Below are 19,369 nucleotides of genomic sequence, written 5' to 3'. Positions count from 1 at the left end.
AGTTCCGCAGCAGCTAATCTGGAAAAGAGCAACTTGACACAGAAGGGGCAGACAAAAGGAAAGGAGGGAGCAGTAGACTGTGTTATGCCGACACACTTGGAATGAGACCACTTTGAACAGGACTCGCACTCGACCATGAGTCCAACGTCTTCGGTGGAAGAACAGACCAGACACAGTGGACTAGCGCTGGACTGGATGCAGCATGATTAGTAGGAGTTTTTAGGAATCTTACTCTTTGTTCCAGGCGGGCCACTGCCATTCTTTGGGAGTTGAGGGCCTCCTTTTGATAGCTGCGAGGCTCTTTTACAAGATCCACTTTTTTCCGCCATAAATGCACCTTGATGATGATGAAGTTGATATCTATAATGTGGACGTGGCTATAGATTAATGATTATGTTATTTTTTGTCACAACCTCACAGGATCAAAGGTAGATGATCACGATATTACTAGAGGATCCTGGCAACTTCCCTAGGCTATTCATCAGTGATGCACGAAAAGTCGAAATGGAAAAGTGAGCCTAGGATTGAATTGGAAAAAAGTAAAGAAACTAGAGGGTACTTGCAAACTGGTGTGGTAAGAATCCTACACTATGTTTGACATAATTTATGGGAATCGGATAATTTCGGATTACGTATATATAAAATAGGAAACTGAGATCTCAAGAAGCTTGATGATATTTAAGAATCAACAAATAGATCTACTATTGAGACAAAGATTAAGAAGATTGAACAAGAGCTGGAGGGGATTGAAAAGGTACTTTCATTTGTGCAGTAAATGAATTCTGTATATACATGCACATATATATTTCAGCAAAATGTCTTAAAATTAAAGCACTGTATGTAATGAGTTTCTTTATGGCTAATGGCATTTGCTCCCCCTTGAGCTTAGTTTACTTGATTCGAATTACAAAATTTAACCACATGCCTTTCCATAAATGGTATTTATATTGCAATCAATATTATGTAAAACATATTGGTTTCAATTACGATCATTAGTTCATTACATTATTTATTACTATTACTCTATGCCTGAAATTAATGATTAAATGTACTATTATATCAGTTAGTCATATGATTTGTTCAATGAGTCTATTAATGTTCCCTTTTAATTATAATCTTTGTTATTTCCAGAATTTCCTGTTGTCAGAGCTAGTCTCTGAATCTTGTGATAAGTTACGTAAGCAAAGTTTGTCATGCAATGAGAATTTAATGAAGAATCTAGAGGAACTAGACATGAACTAGTAAGTATTTACAGTAGTACCCCCAGAGCCACTGTGCATACTACAGTTCTATTAGGGAAAGTTTTCCTATTAATGGTTGATCATTACTTTTATTTGCGTAATGATTTATTAATTAGAGTAACCATGGGAAGTAATTGGCAAATTTACATTGTTTAATGTGTATAATTGAACAAAAATGGCAAATTTAGCTTTTAATGCAATAGTTAAGCACCAAATCACCTATCATACAGGTATAGGGCACCCAATAAGGTCTTTTCCAAAAACTAATTCCAAAATTGCCACAATTTTTATTACATTTTAAAATTTATATTGATGTTTTTATGCTACATGTATGTAAAAAGTTTGAGCCAATTCCGACTTCAGTTTTTCTAGTTACGATTTTTTAATTCCAAATTTTAGAAAAATACCTTGTACACGATATAGCCCATGGTATCCTTCAAAAATTGACTCCAAAATCACTTCCAATTTTTCTTGCATTTTATGATACGTGTACATAATGATGTCTATATGCTACATGTATGTACAATTAGAAAGTTTGGGGCTATTTTAACTTCAATTTTCTTAGTTATGACCTTTTTATAAACTCAAAATTTTGGATAAATACCAGATACTATAGCCCATAGTTTTTTCCGAAAATCGGCCCCGAAATCACCCAATTTTTTATTACATTTTCTGATACATATTAATGTCCTTATGCTGTGTAGAGAGTTTGAGCTGATTCCGACTTTAATTTTTTAAGTTATGACCATTTAAGGAAATCAGACAATTTTTAAAATTTCCCTGTACTATAGCCCATGGTTTTTTCCGAAAAATGGCTCCAAAATTACCACAAATTTTTATTATATTTTCTGATACATATTGATGTCCTTATGCTATGCAGAAAGTTTGAGTTGATTCCAACAAATATTTTTCGAGTTATGGCCATTTTAAAAAATTGGCCGATTTCTGAAAAATACCCTGTACTATAGCCCATGATTTATTCTGAAAAATGGCTCCAAAATCACCCCAATTTTTATTACAATTTCTGATGCATATTGATGTCCTTATGCTATGCAGAAAGTTTGAGTTGATTCCAACAAGTATTTTTCGAGTTATGGCGATTTTTAAAATTTGGCCAATTTCTGAAAAATACTCTGTACTATAGCCCATGGTTTTCTCCGAAAAATGGCTCCAAAATCACCCCAAATTTTTATTACATTTTCTGATACATATTGATGTCCTTATGCTGTGTAGAAAGTTTGAGCTGAATCTGACTTTAATTTTTCAAGTTATGGCCATTTTAAGAAATAGGCCAAAATCTGAAAAATACCCAAGGCCGTGGTTCTTTCCAAAAATTGGCTCCAAAATCACCCCAAATTTTAATTACATTTTCTGATACATATTGATGTCCTTATGCTATGTAGAAAGTTTGAGCTGATTCCGACTTTAATTTTTTAAGTTATGGCCATTTAAGGAAATCAGAAATTTTTTTTTAATTTCTCTGTACTATAATAGCCCATGGTTTTTTTCAAAAATGGCTCAAAAATCACCCCCAATTTTTATTACATTTTCTGATGCATATTGATGTCCTTATGCTATGCAGAAAGTTTGAACTGATTCTAACAAGTATTTTTCGAGTTATGGCCATTTTAAAAATTTGGCCGATTTCTGAAAAATACCCTGTACTATAGCCCATGGTTTTCTCCAAAAAATGGCTCCAAAATCACCCCAAATTTTTATTACATTTTCTGATACATATTGATGTCCTTATGCTGTGTAGAAAGTTTGAGCTAAATCTGACTTTAATTTTTCAAGTTATGGCCATTTTAAGAAATAGGCCAAAATCTGAAAAATACCCAAGGCCGTGGTTCTTTCCAAAAATTGGCTCTGAAGTCACTCCAAATTTTATCATAATTTTTAAGTACATGCTAATGTCCTGATGCTATGTGTAGAAAGTTTGAGCCATTCCGACTTCAATTTTTCTAGTTATGACCTTTTTTATAAACTCCAAATTTTGGAAAGATGCCCTGTAATATAATAGCACATGATATTTCCTGAAAATTGGCTCTGAAATAACTTTCAACTTTTGTTATATTTTCTGATGTCCTTGATGTATTGATGTCCTTATGCTATGTATATAGCAAGTTTGAGCCAATCCTGCATGACTTCAATTTTTCCAGTTATGAACTCATGAAATATTTTTTAAAACTTCAAATTTCTGAAATAGCTAGTTGTCTATGGCTTTTTAGTAAATTTACTCCAAAATGACTCCCAATTTTATTATTTTTGATGCATTATGTTTGATTTTTATTTTGTTGACATTCCATTGTAATGTGCATGCATGACTTGTGGGATCGCCCTCCCCATAATGACATGTACATGTACGTGTGTTCCTAACCTACTATCATTATTATGCACTGTAAATGTCATTACTAAAGTACATGCTTTCATGTTTTGTAGCATCATATCATGAACTCTGTGTGTGTATTTGTAGGTACCTTCTGCCACAGGAACTCTTGTGAGAGGAAAGAGAAAGACACTAGTGGTACACATTCAATCATTAATGATACTAACTAAACTGCAAGTACAAAAATAATAATTATTTTTTGTTCATTATTCAATAATTAATGCATGTCAATTTATAGCCAATTTCTGTATTTTATTTTCATTTTAAATAATTAATTTAATGAGAACTTAACAGCCTAGTACTCATGTTGAGCGTTATACAATAGATACCCTTGTTTTTGAAGTAGTAAGTTATTTCAGGAAGAACTTTTGCCCCATGACTTTGGTGTGCCTTGAACTATATCTTAATCAGTGTATTCTTCACCGTATCTTAATTACTATGCATGCAGGACTATGTAACCATTATTATGACCAAAATCATGAAAGCAGTCTTCTTACATTACTGAACTAAAGGTCACATATTGTTTGTATAAGTCAAGCCTCATAGTTATTATAAGGTGATGTATCTGATAGCAGGAATTAAAGGTGTGGTTGACTGGAGCAATATGACCCAGATTCCAGCTCAGATTGTTTATAAAGTATTGTTAATAGGTGACACAAGAGTTGGAAAATCCTGTTTGTTGAAGTATGAGAATCCTCCTATACCATACACCCCTAACCTTGGAATTGACTTGAGTTTAAAGAGAATCAATCTCAAGAATGAACAAGAGGTCTTGCTCCAGTGCTGGGATCTTGCTGGGGCAGAGACATTCCGTTCAATCCAGTACACATACTTCAGTCGATGTAAAGCTTGCTTGGTTATGTTTGATGTGACATCACTGAGTTCATTCAATAACGTAACGGGATGGATTAAGAAGATAAGTGACTATGGAGACCAATCTAATCCATTGCTTTATCTGGTTGGTTCTAAAATTGATCTACAAGATGAGAGGGTGATCAGTAGTGAGAGAGCTGGGATCTTTGCAGACCAGTTGGGTCTAAGGTATATTGAAGTCAGCAGTTTTAAGAAGCATAACGTTAAATTGATTTGGCAATTAGTTGCTGAAGAAATCTTTAACAGAGAAGAACATTGATTTCAAATTTGCATTTTTAAGATTTTGAAAATGTATTAAAAAATTATTTTTAGAAACCAGATATAGACTTAAAATAGTCTAACAATTGCATATTTGCAAAACTATAAATGTTTAGAATCCTTTTTCTACTATGTATTATAATAATGATAATTTTTACGTGTACACTGCCATCACTCTTGGTCAGTTTTATACTTCATATGCAGTCGGTAGATCTGGTGCTACAGTTCCCTGATCATTCTGCTTAGGCCAGAATATCATAATGAACACTCTAGGACCAAACAAGCAGCCCAATACAGCCAATGCACTCAATTGTATTGTCGAGGAGATCACTGCTGTCTGAATGGTGGAGTCATCAGTAGCAATGTAAGAGAGCAAGAAAAGGAACCACATTATACCCAATGAAAACGTAGAGAAAGATACGTACCTGGACTCATTGAAGTTAGCAGGGAATCTAATAGTAAGGACTGCTAGTACATTGCTGGCAATAAGTAAAGCACTGATATACAGCATCTGTAATATGATCAATGCAATGTGTGGGGAGGTGCACTGTAGGATGAGAGTTGGGTTATCATTGTGATTGTTCTCGTCAAGCTTGATAGAGGTTGTTGTGTCTGGATGGACTATTATCATTGAAACTAAAACCAAGCTCATTTGTACACTGACCAACAGGAACGTAAACAAAATCTGATAAATGGGGCCTATGCACTTGGGACGGTTTGACATGCTCTTGTGAAAACCTATACGTGATATCCGTATTAACTTCACTAGTAGTGCTGACAGTACAAGAGAGAAGCAAAACCAGAGACCAACACGCTGACATCCACAAATGATTGGTGAAGGCTTTAAGAGAAAAGCAACAGTTACGAGAAAGCAGAGAGCCAATCCAATGAGTAGAAGTATCATTTGTTCTCTTCCTGAAGACTTGACAATAGGAGTATTCCAGAACCTAACAAATACACATGAGACAAATACAACTGCTATCAATCCAACTGCACATATTACAATCAGTACTATACCCCATGCATCAGTTGGTTTAAGATATGTGTGAGAAATATCAACACAGCCAGTGCTACCAGTTAACGGATTATTGCCCCACATGTCATTAGGACATGTTTGACATAATGTAACATTAGTTAATGAAGCATTGGTATAGCTTTGTCCGAGACATGGATCACAAGTACCACAGCATGAGGATACCACTATACGTTTGATTTGACCTGGACCACATACTTTACACTGTGATTTCAATGCCATTATTGGCACATACTCTCCTGTTGGTGATGAAGCTATTCCAAACTGACTGGTAGCGTTAGGGTCAAGTAGCAGACGATTATCAACACTGCTGTCCCAAGTCCCAATGTTTACCAAACTGAATGAAGGGCAATCATTAGCAGTACAGTTAATCAATTGGTAATTGAATATGCTGTACTTTGCTGCTGCAATGTTTCCTTGCGAATTAAAATTGACCCAATTATTACTGGGACTCGAGAAGTTTACTTTACTAATATAGTCAAACAAGGCATCTCTATTTAATGACTGGTTGTATCCATAACAGCTTTGATTGTTTGGATACCATTGGACTGGTTGAATACAGTTATCCTGTATGAAGTTATTAATAGCATGAGCTGCTGCATAGACTGCATCTGTCACCAGAGGCACAACTGAAGACTGTTTATAGTCTGAAGCATCAGTAATACTGCTGTTGTCACAAACTGATGTTCCATTGAGTTTACAATCATAATACTGCTCATAGTAGGCAGAAAACCATGGATTACGGTTGTTTGTGCTAGGGAGCAACTGAGAAAAATAATTATCAAATGAATCGAGGTTCTCAGAGAAGGCAGCAAAACCAAATTTTCCTGCAGTGACATTATTGAATTCTTCATCTGTCAGTTCAGCCCATGTGTCACTAGCAATCCACACAAAATGCCTTTCATTGTTATTCTCAGTTTGTATCCTGTCTAGTTCAGTCAATAGGCTACGGACATGATGCACTGAAGCAAATAGCACAACTACATTAGCCAAAGAATTTAGTAACTCATTTGCTAGGTTAGTGTAGTTTGCTATTTTGAATTCATCAGTAATGATAGCATCAAAGTCAATGCAGATACTATTGGCTGCAGCATGCTTCTTCACTTCCTCAATTCCTCTTTGACCGTACAAATTATTGGAATTGATAGTAGAGATGTGGTCCCAGCCATAATGGACTATGAGATCAACCATGGCCTTTGCCTGCTTATCATCTGGTGGGAACGTACGAAAGAAATAACTGTACAACTCACGATTGCTCAGAGCAGTCGATGAAGATCCATAGCTTATCTGTGGCTTTTTAAAAAGACGCAGTAGGCCAGCCATTGGTATTGTAATGAAACTCTCAAATGCTCCTAGTATGACTGACACTGGGACTTGGTCTGATATGCTAGTATCTACAACTGCACAACTCTCCAGCTCCAAATCCCCACTGGATAAGATGATATCAATAGTCTCATCCATAGCCACATTCTCTCTTTTACAAGTGTCCCTTATATCATAGCCCAGTGTCAAGTTAGGGAGTAGAGTGGGGTCTGAGTTTACACTGTCAATAGCATATAGCATTGCCTCAAGCATCTCCATACCATCTTCCCATATGACATCACCACAGCTGCCAACATTACTTCCACCAGAACTGAAGTAGACTGTGAAAAGACCTCCCAGGACTATATCCTTATCAATCCTGTCCTGTATGCCGCTTATCCTAGTACCACCATCAGACCTAAGAACATCAGATGGCACTTGATACTGATGTTGTATCCTACCAAAAGCTTTGATGGAAAGAAAAGAAAATATCAAGAGCAAGAGAGGACTCAGTTGCCAATTCATTATGTGAAGTAAATCAAAACAATTCCACTAGATCTATATGCGTGTAGATTGTTTTATTATTTTATATGCTAAAGAAACATTATTCCTTGATATCAGTATACCTATATTTAGAGTATACAAGCTAGCAATATTAGATTGATTAATCACTATTGTTATGAATATGAATGAAGCCAACTATACTACACAAGTTGAGATTTCCTTATATCAGTTATCATCTATAAACATTAAACAATGTTTATATCTAACTTTATAGTGTATTGATGTCATGTGCCGCTAGATATTGGCAATACAAATAAACTTGTCATTGTGAAAGATATACCAGTTTATACACTGAATAATTATTAGTTTATCTGTTCATAAGAAAAACAAGAGTGCATTGTGTCATGAATATTAAGAAAAACAATAATTTATATCCATTGACAAGTTGTCGTAAATTTCTATAGCTATAGAGTTTGTCCCTCTACATGTAAATCATATTTTCATGGCTTGCTTTATGTGTACAAAATGTAAAATCAAAACATGACTAAAATTTAGCTTGTTTGTATATATTCTACATTGTGTGCCACTTATACACAATGTTTGTTATCACTCTATTTCATATAGTGATTATGGCATTTTCATTTTCAGAACGGATAAAAAGACACTAATTATTATAACAAACTTTCAGTAATTAGCTATCACTACTGTTACTAGATCTACTTCAGTTTCATTTTAAGTTTAAGTGGTGGCCTCTTATGACTCAGCAGATGTTATGGCTAAGGTGAATATCATTTCTTTTCTTCTTCTACATTTGATAGTTTTAGTTCAATCAAGATCCCCTATTAATATTAGTGTCAATACTAACAATCAACTGGAGAGGCTCTTGTGTGATTACCATCCTGACCTGTACAGCAGTGATGTCATCATTACACTCAATTCTACCATCACTCATGAGATCAAATCAGGTAATTTCTGTACAGTTAACATCAGTCAATCACTCACCATCACATGTGCATGGTACTGATGATACTTTAGCACACATAAATTGTATACCAAATAACATATGGTACAATGATAAATATTGGACGAGAGGTTTTGCTTTCTTTGGCATTAATGGTTCCCTTACCATGAGAGGTCTTAATTTTAGCAACTGTGGTACAAACCTCACTACCATGAATGAGGAGTCTATTAATCTTATCAACTCCACATTTTCTTCTGTACATTTTACTCGTTATCATGCTGCTGTATTGGTTTTTGCTAATATTGGGAATCTATATGTACAACATATAAATTTCGTATACTACTCTGGGTTTGCTATTGCAGCAGTTAATCTTCCAAATGCTTCCTTTAATTTTCTTCACGTTAGCTATTCTCAAAATTTTCACATAGCAGGTTTTGCAAAAATTGGCATTGGTAGTGGAGTCCTAGTCCTTTTTAGCTACCTGCAGATTGCTCCAAAAAATTATTCAAATTATAACTTGAGCATTGCTAATTCGACTTTTGAAAATAACTTGGCATTTAATCATTACTGGCAAAATGAACCTTGTCTTACTGACATGGCCTGGCCATCATTTCCGGTTGTTAATGCTGCAGGTATCACAATACTCTATGTGCAACAGTGGCAACATTATGCTAGCATACCAGCTACAGTTATTATTTCAAAAACAACAATCCGTTCATGTTTAGGGTACTTGGCTGGTGCAGCGTTAATCCTTCACTATAATTCTAAGCTTGATTCACAAACAATAATTAATGATTCTATTTTTTTTGAGAATTCATTACTTTCAAAGTGTCGAGGAGCAGCAATTGCAAGCTCCTTTATTCTCAATAACTTCAGTCATTCACACAATAAAGTTCACCATGCTATAACAATCATGAACACTAACTTTGCAAATAATGGAGAATCATTTTTTGACAAAAAAAAGTGGAGTGCAGGAGCAGTGTATTTATCAGTGGTTCAAAATGAATCTGCTATAATACAGCCAAAGATCAATTTTGCGTTCCGTAATGTTTCGTTTGTTGGCAACACTGGCAAATATCATGGAGGTGGTATGTATGTTAACACCCGTCCAACTAGTAGCCAATCAGTAGTAACTTTTCTGATGGAATCTATTACAGCATATAGCAATCCTGATTCAAAAGTATATGGCAAATTTGATTTTATCAAATTATTCTATCCAGTAAGTGTCTTTTATTTTGTTAACATACAGAAACTGATAATAAATGGGTCACAAGCACAGCCTAGCAATTTTTCCCAAAATTATGGGTCCGTTTTTGAAATACTAAAATCCACAGTTGTACTTCAAGGAACTATATCATTCTGTGATAATAGAGCTGATTATGGGCCGGCAATTCGATTGCTTGAGAATAGTCTAGTATACTTGAAGGATGGACTAAGGGCTAACTTTACCAATAATAAAGCTAAATCATTAGGGGGAGCTATATATGCTGCAGGAGGTATGTTTATGAGGGGCTCTTGCACATTTCAATTACTTTCAGGCCATTATAAAAATATTAGCATGAGCTTCATTAATAATTCTGCACGATTAGCCGGAAATGCAATATATTCTCAGAAAATTTTTGATTCTAACTGCTATATGAATAATGTATTTGGAAGAGATTTGATAAAGATATATAGTAAAATTTTTAAACACATTCCATTAACTGACGTTGTTTCATTTGGTGATTACATAATAGTATGCAACAGGAAGTATTCATATGAAGTCTATCCTGGGGCATTGCTACAAATACCTATCAGTGTCAATGACAGTAATCATCACCACACCTTCAGCATTTTAACGGTATCATTTGCTGAGAGAACAAATAATCAAGTAAAAGGAATCGACTGGTTTTTTAATGGTAAGCAAAATACATATAATGTTATTGTTAAGGGAGGAACAAACTGCACTAACATGAATTTGACTGTTCACACAAAACAACTTTCAGAAAGCAATAGAAGAGGCCTTTTACTTTTCAGTACTTCAAATCCAAGCAAGATTGCTGGAAAAAGAATCACACTGAAATTTTGCCCTCCTGGCTTCAAACTAAATCCTTTTACAGGAGCTTGTGGGTGTTTACCAAATTTTGAGAAAATCGTCAACCATAATTCAAATGGAAAAAAGTTGCTGTGCAATATTGATGATGTGAGCTTTACAAGGCCTTATCAATATTTGTGGGCCGGCTCAGGAAAAAATGACTCACTTCAGTACAGCTTATCTTGTCCCCCAGGCTACTGTAATATTCATAGTCATCATGACATACTAAAAATCAATGATACAGGCTCATTCGTTACTTCATCATTAATAGGAGACTCAAAACCATTATGTCATGGCTCACGAACAGGAAATCTTTGTGGAGAATGCATCTCTAATCATAGCATAGTTTTTGGGTCTACAGTTTGTCAATCATGCACTAGCAATTTATGGCTTCTTGCATCAGTCTTTTATATACTAGCTGGTCCTCTCCTTGTATTCCTATTGTATACACTGAAATTAACATTAGCAACCGGTACACTTAACAGCATCATATTTTTTGCACAAGTAGCTAATGCTAGAATTGTAGGATATTTAAAGGTGCCATGCAGTGATTGTGGTAATGTGTCTTACTTTGTTGAATCTTCTAGTGTTTTCATATCTTGGTTGAATCTTAATCATGGTTTTCCACTTTGTTTTTATAATGGAATGACGGAATTACATAAAACTGTGCTGAATTTATGTTTTCCTGTTTATTTAATTATCATTATTGGCTTTCTTGGTATTTTGAGTAAATGTTCATCAAAAGTTTCTGATCGTTTGTCTAAGTCATCAGTTCAAGTTCTTGTGACAGTGGTTCATCTTTCATTCACTCAATTACTTCAAGCAATACTCAGTGTGTTCAAATCGGCAGAGATTCACATTGAAAATGAAAACTCATATCATACCAAAACAGTTTGGTATTACAATGGAACAACAACATATGCTAGTGTTGAACATAAATGGTTGATGATAATCACTTCAGTTGTAGTGGGATTTATATTAATTCCATATATGGTCATAATACTCTTTGGTAAATGCCTATTAAAATTTGACAGGACAAGAGAGTACATTCGTCCCTTCTTTGAAGCAATCCATGCACCTTACAAAGCAAATAGGTGGTACTGGTTTGCAATAAATCAGCTTTTTGTAGTGCATGTGTATCTAATTGATACAGTACAAGAGTTGGGAAACTTGTTTTTCTCATTAATCTTTGAGCTACTTTTGTTTCTAATACTTCAAGTCTTCATAGCATTTCAAGCCTGCTTTTTGCCTTTCAGAAATAAAATACTCAATGCTGTAAACATCTTTCTTCTTCTATCCATCAGCACTACATTCTACATTGCTATATATTTTTTTCATGATTATCCAAAAGAAGTTGCAATATTTATTTCAATTTCGTTTTGCCCCACTATCATCATTTTCTGCATAATCATCACCTATCATGTCCTAGTGGTGACAAATAAACTAGGGAAACTGTTCCAACTTTTACAGTCCACAAAAACATTGGTCTCAGAGAAATTAAAAAGGAAGAGGTCAGTACATCAAAGACAAAGAGCTGCATATTATAATGACATACATGATACAGGGGATTATACTCAGGCCCGGGAACCTCTTCTTGAATGGATGTCAACTTAATTACCCTTATAAAAAATGCATACATGTACATTAATTAATTTTGCTTTTTGAAATATGCATGCAGATCTAAACTATAAATTTAGTGTTTTTGCTTTTATATTTTTGCTAAGTAAATGTTTGACTTAAATATTACACCCTTCTACTTTGATGATGAGCCTTTAATGCAGAGTCTTTTAAATAAATAAAAATGTACTATTGATGATCTACATGTATCAAATCTAAACAGCTGATGTCATCAACATAAAAGTAGAACATAAATACACAATCAATGAATTCATAATAGGAAACAATAATAAAAATAATAAAATTAGTGTATATGCATTAGTTTGGAGGACTAATGCTCAGCCGCCTCTGCAATAGCAATAAGATGCTTCTTAACATCTTGAGCTACTGCATGAGCTCCAATAGCATCAGACTCAAGCACCTTAATGACAGTACTCCATGTGTAAGTGTCAGGATCATTGTCTTTCCATCTATTGAAAATTGTAATGAATCTATCCATGGGATTATGATAAGTATCATAGAGGCTCTTTAAGAAACCATCATTTATACGAACTGCTGTTCCAAATTGATAAAACTGGTCTGGAATCTTAGCTGCTACCAAGTTTGTCAGATTAACCATATCAGGAGGAAAGCCAACATCTATAAAGTATTACAAAATTATACCATAAATATTATAAACACATAACCTATAATATCTAACAAGAGTAGGTTAAGTAATCTAATCTCATATATTTATTGTGAAGCACAACTTACTTGGTATTTCTTGTTGAATGTCTTCAGGTTTAAGATGATATTCTTTACAAAGATTACAATAAACTCCCTTATAGTGATCTTTATTAACTTCAGGTTCTGATTCAAGTGCGGGAGGAGAATCAAAGTGATCTTTAACTTTATGTGCTAAATCTTTAAACCCAATCTTGGCAAGAGCTGCAGCAAAAGGTTCCCATGATTCTGATCTATTCTGATCCCTCCAATGAATTACAACTTTTCTAGTACGTTGAATGGGATCAACACTTGTCTGTTCAATTTCTTCAAGCTGACCAACAGTAAGATTCAATTTATATCCAAATTCAAACCATTTTTCTCTTATATCTTTTTCACTTGCAATAATACAAAGACAATCTCCCAGTAATGAATCATTTGCTAAGAATTAGATAGTGCAATAAAATTAAGTGCATAAAATACTTACCATTTGAAATTAAATCAATACTAGTTGCAGATAGAGATGGGGAAGGAGGTAAGTCTATAGAACCTTCTAACAGGACTGTGCTTTTTACTGGAGGGTGAACTTGATTGAATCGAACTATCACCTTTTGACTTTTTTCTACTACTGCATCTGATATAAATTCTATCTTGAAACGAGGAGGATAAGAAAGAAGGTCTTCTAATATCTTAAGCCGCTCAAGTTCATCTTCAGTCACTTCTGCATCATTTTCACAACCCATCATTTTATAATAATCAATATCTTCAACAGAAATCTATTAGTTATTTCATGCATGGCACATTTTTGATAGTATACATAACTTACATAGTCTTGAGAGATTCCAACTTCTTCTCTTTTCCAACCAGGGACAATATGTGGCTCAAAAGATAGTGATACTTGACCATCACCCGTAAATGTGACTGGTTTCCAAGATATAATTCTAAATTCTTCCTTATCACACTGATCTTCAACAACCTAACACACAATCATGTACTTAGTATTGATAGTCACTTGTGCTGAAAATATGTACCTTTCTGCAGCCTTGTAGTTGGCATAAAAAGATAAATTGGACCAATAGTTTTCTGCTGCCAATTTTCTTATCAGCTCTTGCTATTAAATATCTTTTGGATATGGCTTGGTAAACTCTATTTTGAACAGCAACACAATTAGAACAAAAATGAGGTGACAAAATTTTAAAAATTTGGAAGCCAGATTCAAGTTGAAGTTGTGGCATATAATTTTTTTGGAAACTTATTACATCAGAGCAGTCATCATGAGCTGTTAGTATAGCGAACTGCTGTAAATTGCTTTCACTGGAAATGATAACATCATGAGGAATGTACAGTTCTGCACTTTTATCCAGCTTTCTGTCAATGTGTACCCATACAATAGGAGTGACTGGTACATAATCACCAAACTTAAACTTGTCACTCAACAGACATGCTCCAAACCATACAGTAGTTGACTCTTTTACTGCTCCCTCTGGAATAATGAGAGTCACTCCATACTGATTACAGTGATACACTAGACCACTACTGTCTAATGATAGCATATACACCTCACCAAATGCATCTAAAGTAAATCATAAAATAGTAAATGAAATTCATATAGATTTATTATACTTTTTATATTTTTAAGTAATTTTTCTGTTAATGATGAGTTACAAGTTTGCTTACCACCTATGTTTGTTAAAATAGTATAAAATTATGAGTGGTGTTTACATACTGTCCATACCAATTAATTGTTCACCATTTGTTTGAGGTGGCAGTAATACATCTGAATAATTTTCAAATGAAGGTTTTTCTATAAATAATCACCTTAAATAATTAAAATGAAACTATGTTTTACCTCTTTCAGAAACCGGTATATGAAATTGACATGCATCTGACAATTGGTATGTTTCTACTACAGTACTATGGGATTGGTAGGCATCAACATCAACAAGATCTAAATGTGAAGAGGTTTCAGATTTAAGTTGTGTTTTGGTTGAACTAGATTGAATAGATTTATGATCTGCAGTAAATGAACATACAATGAGTATAGATCTCTAAGTGATATTATACCTTTAAAAGCAATTCTAGGTAAATTTGGTAAATGTTGAGGGTCAAAATGTGCCTGCACAATGCCACCAAATGTTGCATCATGAGTACTATTAAATGACTCTTCAAGTTTAGATTTTGGCCAATGTAGTTCTGGTCCAAAATTATCAGAGTTAGACTTTAATGAAAATGATTGGTCTTTTGTATTTTTTGATTCCTTGGTTCTTGCTGGTTCCAATAAATCATACTTGTGAGTAGAATTAAATCTACCAGATCTACAATAAAAAAAACAACAGAACCAGATAAAGTTGAAACAGCAGCATAAGCTCCCTAAAACAACAATTGTAATAAAACCACCATATATTGATCCATTTAGTTGTGGACTTGTAGAAAAATAGAAAATAATAATTTTGTTTGATGGTTTGACAAGAAAATAAGTGGTTGCCTTTTGATTGCAAATAAATGTATTGCATACGTCAAATGAGCAGGTAAATGTTGCACTGCAGTTAATTTGTTGAAACCCAGCAGTATTATAATATACTTGCAAAACAGAAGCATTTGCTTGTATACTAATACCACTCTGCAATTCCATACCCACATAGTACTGCCCAGCTTTTATAATATTGAAAGAATGTGATGCAGTTGTAGCTCCTGGTGTGACTGCTGACATAAAACAATAAGAATCATCATACTCCACACTGCTATTATACATTATAAAGTTGTCGTGTTGTGTTCTGTTTGCGAAAAGATAGAGACAAGCTAAATATGTAGCATTGATCATTTTCATCGAACTTATTGTTAAGTCGTACGTGATTAAAGATCCTGAGAGCAAATAAATAGGCTCATTACTCCCAAAATAATTGAAGTCTCTGTATTCAGCACCTGACGATAGCTGTGACATCAAGAAAATTTGTTGGGGTGGAAGATAATTTGTGACAGTTAATGGAATATTGTCAGAAAACAGGATGGTGTAAGGTTTTTCATTTGAAGAGAATGTTACTGATGATGATGCAGGTGAATTAACAGTTACTAGTGCAGAGCTCTGGTCAAGTTTATCACCAATTTCAATAGAATGCAAGTCAGTGTCTTTCCCAGTTGTAATAAAGTAAATATTGATGGCTGCAATGAGCATTATTGTTGTTCCAAGAATGCCAATGACAAGCATCAGCTTTGATGCTAATTTACAAAAACTGCCACCTTGAAGAAACATTAAAATTAACATTATGTCACAATGCAGAATCAATCTTACTTTCAGCTTCAAATTTTTTCATTTTTGTTTATTGACACACCCAAACTTTTTGCTTTGTCAATAAAAGAGTCACATGATAATAAAAAGATAAATGTTTATCATTAGCAGCATTCTTAATAATTATGAATACGAACAGTAGAGGAAATGAATGCAGTTAAAACTAAAGTCAATGTTTCCATGCAACAGGGTCATTTTTGGTGCTTTAATGCCCCAGCACTGATCACAACAATCAATAAAAAAATTATGTGCACAACTGTCTAGATCTACCAGTAATGTTTCAATTGTGCAGGAGTCTAGATCTAGCAGTAACCTAGAAAAGCTTTAGCTGTAAGTTTTCAAGGTATTGTGAAATGAAATGGAAGATTTTAGTACTGGAACAATCATTAACTGGGTTTTGTGGCAAAAATTCCCCAGCATCAAAAATAGAATTTTCAAGAGTCAACCATTTCTATAAATAGATCTACAGCATAAATCTAAATACTAAATTTGTATTAAAATGTAATCATAAATTTTGCAGTGAGTGTGTGTTTGTAGAGCATCTATGATGCCAAACACAATCAATACATTCGCGTACTTGCGTAGCTGTACGTACGTGCAAAAAAACCCACACCCATGTCATCACTGCCCCGCCCTAGTCTCGCGGCGAGACTAGCCCCGCCCGTGCGCCACTCCTAGAATCATGGCTGCTCCAGAAAAAGTTGTTCTAGAGACGTCTATGGTAAGACCCGTCTGACTCTGAAGTGTAATAAAGACATTATTCATTGTAGGGTAACATTGGCATTGAGTTGTACTGGAAACATGCTCCTAAGACTTGTAGAAACTTCTCTGAATTAGTAATTATTGCCATCATGTTCATGTACCCCACCAGAACTGCCTCTATTTTATGTGTGTATCATCATGGTATTATAATTGCATGCTATATATATATAATATTGGGTATCAAAATGAGGCAGTGTAATCAACCTAGCAGTGCAGCAAATGGTAAAATCCTGTCATTGCCAGCTACAAGCAAACTTTCAAGGCCAATAACTTTTGCTCGCAATTTTGTCAGATTCACAAAAATTAAAGCCTGCAAAAATGATTTTTGGGTGCATCCGCAAAAGTTTAATCCCTCAAAAGTCTGGTAAAATTTTATTTATATATTTATCTATAGCATCACCTACTCGGCCACCTAGCTTTGGTTTTGACAAGAATTGAAATTGTAAAACTAAGGTTTAACTCATTGCATAATAAACCATAATGTGGTAAGCTGGTAATTGTTGCTCTGAATTAGGCATAGTAACCTAAGGGGTTCACTTTTTTTCTGTCAGCCATATTGGTGATAGAATTGAAGGTAGAATGGTTAGTAGATTGTGTTGCTTTTGCAGATGAAGAAATCAGACTAGCAGTGATAAAATTAGGGTAATGTCCTTTGCTAAGTTTTATCATCACTCAGAATTTTTTTGGTCTGTCATGATAACAAGAGCTCTTCATGATAGGCATAGTACTCTCCAATATCAATATTTACATGTAACAGAACAGAGGAATATGGCAGAAGTAAAAGTATTATGTATCATACAGTACATGTATAAACAAGAGCTTGATTTAATTCTTGTTTTTAGGCTACAACTGGATACTACAATAATGTAAAGTTTCACAGAATAGTTAAAGTACAGTGATAGCATTATTAATAATATTAAGTTGTGCTGTAATGCCAAGTTTGCTGAATATATGTTATTGTATTAATACCAGAGAACAAATTTAATGCATACTGTTCTTCATTATTGATTATTGTAGGATTTTGTAATACAAGGTGGAGATCCAACAGGTACAGGAAGAGGAGGTTCATCAATATACGGGTATGTGGTTCATGCAAATGAAAAATTGTATAGCAACTAATGTATAGTGTACAGTAGTTTAATTACTCATGCCAATTCACACTACATGTACATGTACCGTATTTTACCGATTAAACGCCCAGGCGTTTATTTCTTAGCAGCAAAAAATTCGTTGAAAAAAAATTAAAAAGTGACCCTGAGCGGGAATCGAACCCCCAACTCCAGGAAAGTTAGACCAGGCTCTAACTTTTAAGCACTTTGGAGCCATCTAAACAGTGGGGCTATCTAAACACTGGGGCATTATTTTTGGTAGAAATATGCGTATCTATAGCTAGAATATATTAATGACAGGCGTTTATTTGGACCAGGCGTTTATATGGTAAAATACGGTACATGTACATCACTTACCATTATATTATTAGGTATATTTATCTGGGTTTAGCTCCCTTTTTCCTTGTTAAAAATGACATTTCTCGATGCTACATGACTATGTGTACAAAAAAGCAGTTCTGAACACAAATAATAGTTTTGTCTTCTTTACTAGAATAGCATTTTATTTGATGACCATAATGCTTAGTTTCTTGTCACTTGCTAGGAAAGAATTTTTTACATTTTCTGGTGCATATACGCATACATATGCATGCAAGAAAGTTTGAGTTTGTTCCATTAAAAATTGGATTTTTTTGAATTTTTAAAGTTGCTCAAAAATTGTGCCAAAGTCATTGTACTAGTACAGTGACTTTGGCCAAATTTTGCCAAAAATACCTAGATAGGAATTTTTTGCATTTTAATAATTTTTCTTGTGCATATACATGTACTTATGTTGTGTAGCAATTTTGAGCTAGTTTCGATTAAAATTGAATTTTTTATGAATTTTTAAAGTTGCTCAAAAACCAGGTCAAAGTCCCTGTACTATAGTACAGTGACTTTGGCCAAATTTCACCAAAAATAGCTAAGTAAGAATTTTACATTTTAATAATTTTTTCTTGTGCATATACATGTACTTATGTTGTGTAGAAATTTTGAGCTAGTTTCGATTAGAATTGGATTTTTTATGAATTTTTAAAGTTGCTCAAAAACTGAGTCAAACTAGTACCTGCAGTGATTTTGGCCAAATTTCGCCAAAAATACCTATGTAAGAATTTTAGACTTTTATAATTTTTACTTGTGCATATACACGTACATGTACTTATATTGTGTAAAAATTTTGAGCTAGTTACGATTAAAATTGGATTTTTTATGAATTTTTAAAGTTGCTCAAAAACTGGGTCAAAGTACCTGTACTATAGTACAGTGACTTTGGCCAAATTTC

The 19,369-nt window shown here is 34.1% G+C and overlaps 4 protein-coding genes across 4 annotated transcripts in view; 2 read left to right on the top strand and 2 right to left on the bottom strand.

Moving 5' to 3' along the window:
* Positions 1 to 4,213: 4,213 nt before the first annotated feature.
* Positions 4,214 to 4,982, top strand: LOC105312807 (ras-like GTP-binding protein RYL1). The gene has a single exon (XM_011405733.2). It carries the CDS (start codon positions 4,232 to 4,234, stop codon positions 4,757 to 4,759), a length of 528 nt encoding a protein of 175 aa, XP_011404035.2. The 5' UTR covers positions 4,214 to 4,231; the 3' UTR covers positions 4,760 to 4,982.
* Positions 4,827 to 7,618, bottom strand: LOC100636623 (metabotropic glutamate receptor 3-like). The gene has a single exon (XM_011405732.2). It carries the CDS (start codon positions 7,616 to 7,618, stop codon positions 4,946 to 4,948), a length of 2,673 nt encoding a protein of 890 aa, XP_011404034.1. The 3' UTR covers positions 4,827 to 4,945.
* A 4,833-nt stretch (positions 7,619 to 12,451) lies between these two features.
* LOC109582069 (uncharacterized) lies at positions 12,452 to 16,262 on the bottom strand. The gene is made up of 10 exons (XM_019996659.1): positions 16,241 to 16,262; positions 15,016 to 16,188; positions 14,801 to 14,965; positions 14,687 to 14,755; positions 14,575 to 14,631; positions 13,983 to 14,524; positions 13,778 to 13,927; positions 13,439 to 13,727; positions 13,003 to 13,392; positions 12,452 to 12,888 (listed from the first exon to the last, which is right to left on the bottom strand). The coding sequence occupies exons 1-10, from the start codon at positions 16,260 to 16,262 to the stop codon at positions 12,581 to 12,583; spliced, it is 3,165 nt and encodes a 1,054-aa protein (XP_019852218.1). The 3' UTR covers positions 12,452 to 12,580.
* A 635-nt stretch (positions 16,263 to 16,897) lies between these two features.
* LOC100636496 (peptidyl-prolyl cis-trans isomerase-like 1) overlaps positions 16,898 to 19,369 on the top strand; it is a 4,207-nt gene continuing 1,735 nt past the window's right edge. Inside the window, exons 1-4 of the mRNA XM_003386681.3 lie at positions 16,898 to 16,958; positions 17,008 to 17,073; positions 17,842 to 17,889; positions 18,017 to 18,078. Of these exons, the coding sequence (XP_003386729.1) occupies positions 16,920 to 16,958; positions 17,008 to 17,073; positions 17,842 to 17,889; positions 18,017 to 18,078 (215 nt within the window). The 5' untranslated portion in view covers positions 16,898 to 16,919. The remainder of the gene's footprint in view (positions 16,959 to 17,007; positions 17,074 to 17,841; positions 17,890 to 18,016; positions 18,079 to 19,369) is intronic.

This window comes from Amphimedon queenslandica, unplaced genomic scaffold (genome assembly GCF_000090795.2).
Source record: "Amphimedon queenslandica unplaced genomic scaffold, v1.1 AMPQUscaffold_13402, whole genome shotgun sequence".
Lineage (NCBI taxonomy): Eukaryota > Metazoa > Porifera > Demospongiae > Haplosclerida > Niphatidae > Amphimedon > Amphimedon queenslandica.
Note: the sequence above shows the minus strand (reverse complement) of the source record. Positions and strands in the feature narration are given on the sequence as shown.

Excerpts from the sequence above, each read along its gene's own strand:
- LOC109582069 (XM_019996659.1), bottom strand. The coding sequence starts at position 16,262 with ATGAAAAAATTTGAAGCTGAAA. Across the intron at positions 13,928-13,982 it reads AACTACAAGGCTGCAGAAAG|GTTGTTGAAGATCAGTGTGA; the intron begins GTACATATTTTC and ends ATTGTGTGTTAG. Across the intron at positions 13,728-13,777 it reads TTGGAATCTCTCAAGACTAT|ATTTCTGTTGAAGATATTGA; the intron begins GTAAGTTATGTA and ends AATAACTAATAG.
- LOC105312807 (XM_011405733.2), top strand. The coding sequence starts at position 4,232 with ATGACCCAGATTCCAGCTCAGATTGTTTATAAAGTATTGTTAATAGGT.
- LOC100636623 (XM_011405732.2), bottom strand. The coding sequence starts at position 7,618 with ATGAATTGGCAACTGAGTCCTCTCTTGCTCTTGATATTTTCTTTTCTT.